The sequence below is a fragment of the Mus musculus genome, chromosome 16, assembly GCF_000001635.26.
Source record: "Mus musculus strain C57BL/6J chromosome 16, GRCm38.p6 C57BL/6J".
NCBI lineage: Eukaryota > Metazoa > Chordata > Mammalia > Rodentia > Muridae > Mus > Mus musculus.
Genome location: NC_000082.6, coordinates 89,030,624 through 89,032,292, shown reverse-complemented (window position 1 = coordinate 89,032,292; position 1,669 = coordinate 89,030,624). Strand labels below are relative to the sequence as shown.

General features: G+C 36.6%; 1 protein-coding gene across 1 annotated transcript; it reads right to left on the bottom strand.

The window, feature by feature from the left end:
• On the bottom strand, positions 1-594 carry Krtap6-1 (keratin associated protein 6-1). Its single transcript, NM_010672.3, has one exon. The coding sequence runs from the start codon at positions 573-575 to the stop codon at positions 339-341; it is 237 nt and encodes a 78-aa protein (NP_034802.1). The 5' UTR covers positions 576-594; the 3' UTR covers positions 1-338.
• Between the last annotated feature and the right edge of the window lie 1,075 nt (positions 595-1,669).

Here is a 1,669-nt window from a genome sequence, read left to right as displayed (position 1 = left end):
ATTCAGATGAATACATTTATTGAGAAAAGAGAAAATCCTCTTGGTTAAAAACCAAAAGCATATGTGACAGAGTCATGACAATGCACGATGATTTAGGCACACAGACTATGCATTTCACATTCTCCCACTTTTTACAACAAATTTTCAAAACGATTGATTGGACATATCAGACACAGAAGAAACCAAGACATATTAGAACATATTAGAAATCTGTGGTGTAGATGTTCAGTAACTAAGCAGAAGGCTTAGAATATATGAGGTGAAGAATGGCAAAGTCCTGAAATTACAGTTAGAGGAACTGTATCACACAAAACAGTAGAGGAAGAACCGTGGTGTCTTCAATAGTAGTAGCCAAATCCAGAGCCATAGCCAGAGCCGCATCCATAGCCACAGCCATAGAGAGAGCGTGAGCCATAGCCACAGCCATAGCCATAGCCACAGCCCAGTCCACGGTAGCCACAGCCATAGTAGGAGCCATAACCACAGCCCAGGCCTCCATAGCCATAGCCCAGGCCTCCATAGCCACAGCAGCCATAGCCTCTGCCGCCATAGTAGTTTCCGTAGTAGCCACACATGGTTCTGGTTGTTGAGGTTGTTCTTGAGTAGAGAGGAGAGTAGGTGACTTGAGTCTGTATACTTCTGCCTGAGTGGAGGCCTTTTATATTCTCTCAGTGTGGGTGTAACCCACCATGCACCCATGCTATTGACTAATTTTATGACTAGTCTAATTATTTTGTTGTTTCCATCATGAAAATACTTCGCAGCCATTAAAGGAACTTGCTTGGCTTCATATCTCATGTGAACATTCTTTGTCTAGTTTAGGGTTCCAAGGTAGTAGTGTACATCACATGTACTAATAGCTTGAGAATTGTGACCCAAACAATGCTTCCATTTTAACCTTCTAAGACTATACTATATGCAGAGGTGACATTTTCTTATTCAAATTTTTTTTTTTGTATCTCGATTACAAAAAAGCCATACCTTCTCTTTGAATCATGAATTTTTCTTCACTTGCAATGCAAATTCATTTTCTGCTTCAGGGTTCAATTCTTTTCCTTTTCTGAAATCAAACATATTTTTCATACCCTTGATGGTAATAATATTCCAACTAATTAGTATTTTAGAAAATGAACTATGAGCTAAATGCATTAAGTTTTATTGTTATACAGATGAGACTAATCCCATTTGAATTTAATTTCTATAAAGCAAATCATTTTTATTTATTGCATAAGATCTTATTTCTCCATTTATTTTTACAAATAAGTGCACGGTGATTATTCAATACTTTAATGAATACTAGAATTATATTTTATGTACAGCACTATACAATGAGTTTACCATCATGTATTTACATTGATCAAATTACTTAAGTCAACTACTCTTTCTTTAACTAGTAGTGCCAGAATTATTCTGTTTTTGACAGCATATGATGAGCTTTGACTGTTTTGTAATTGTCTCAGCTCCCATTTGGTTTTGTGTGATAATGAATCCTCCTAATAAATTCACACAAAAGCCAGGGTAGTTTTATTTTTCAGTGGAATTCTGTACATTCATTGTATAAGGAACTAGGTCAGAAGTGAGATTACCTTTGTGTTCAGCACAGCTACCTTGGTTAGTGTTGAAAGAGAATGAAGAAGTCTCCCAACAGAGCATTTTCCTACTAATGTTT

What these genes read in the sequence shown, in the direction of transcription:
- Krtap6-1 (NM_010672.3), bottom strand. Translation starts at nt 575, where the DNA reads ATGTGTGGCTACTACGGAAACTACTATGGCGGCAGAGGCTATGGCTGC.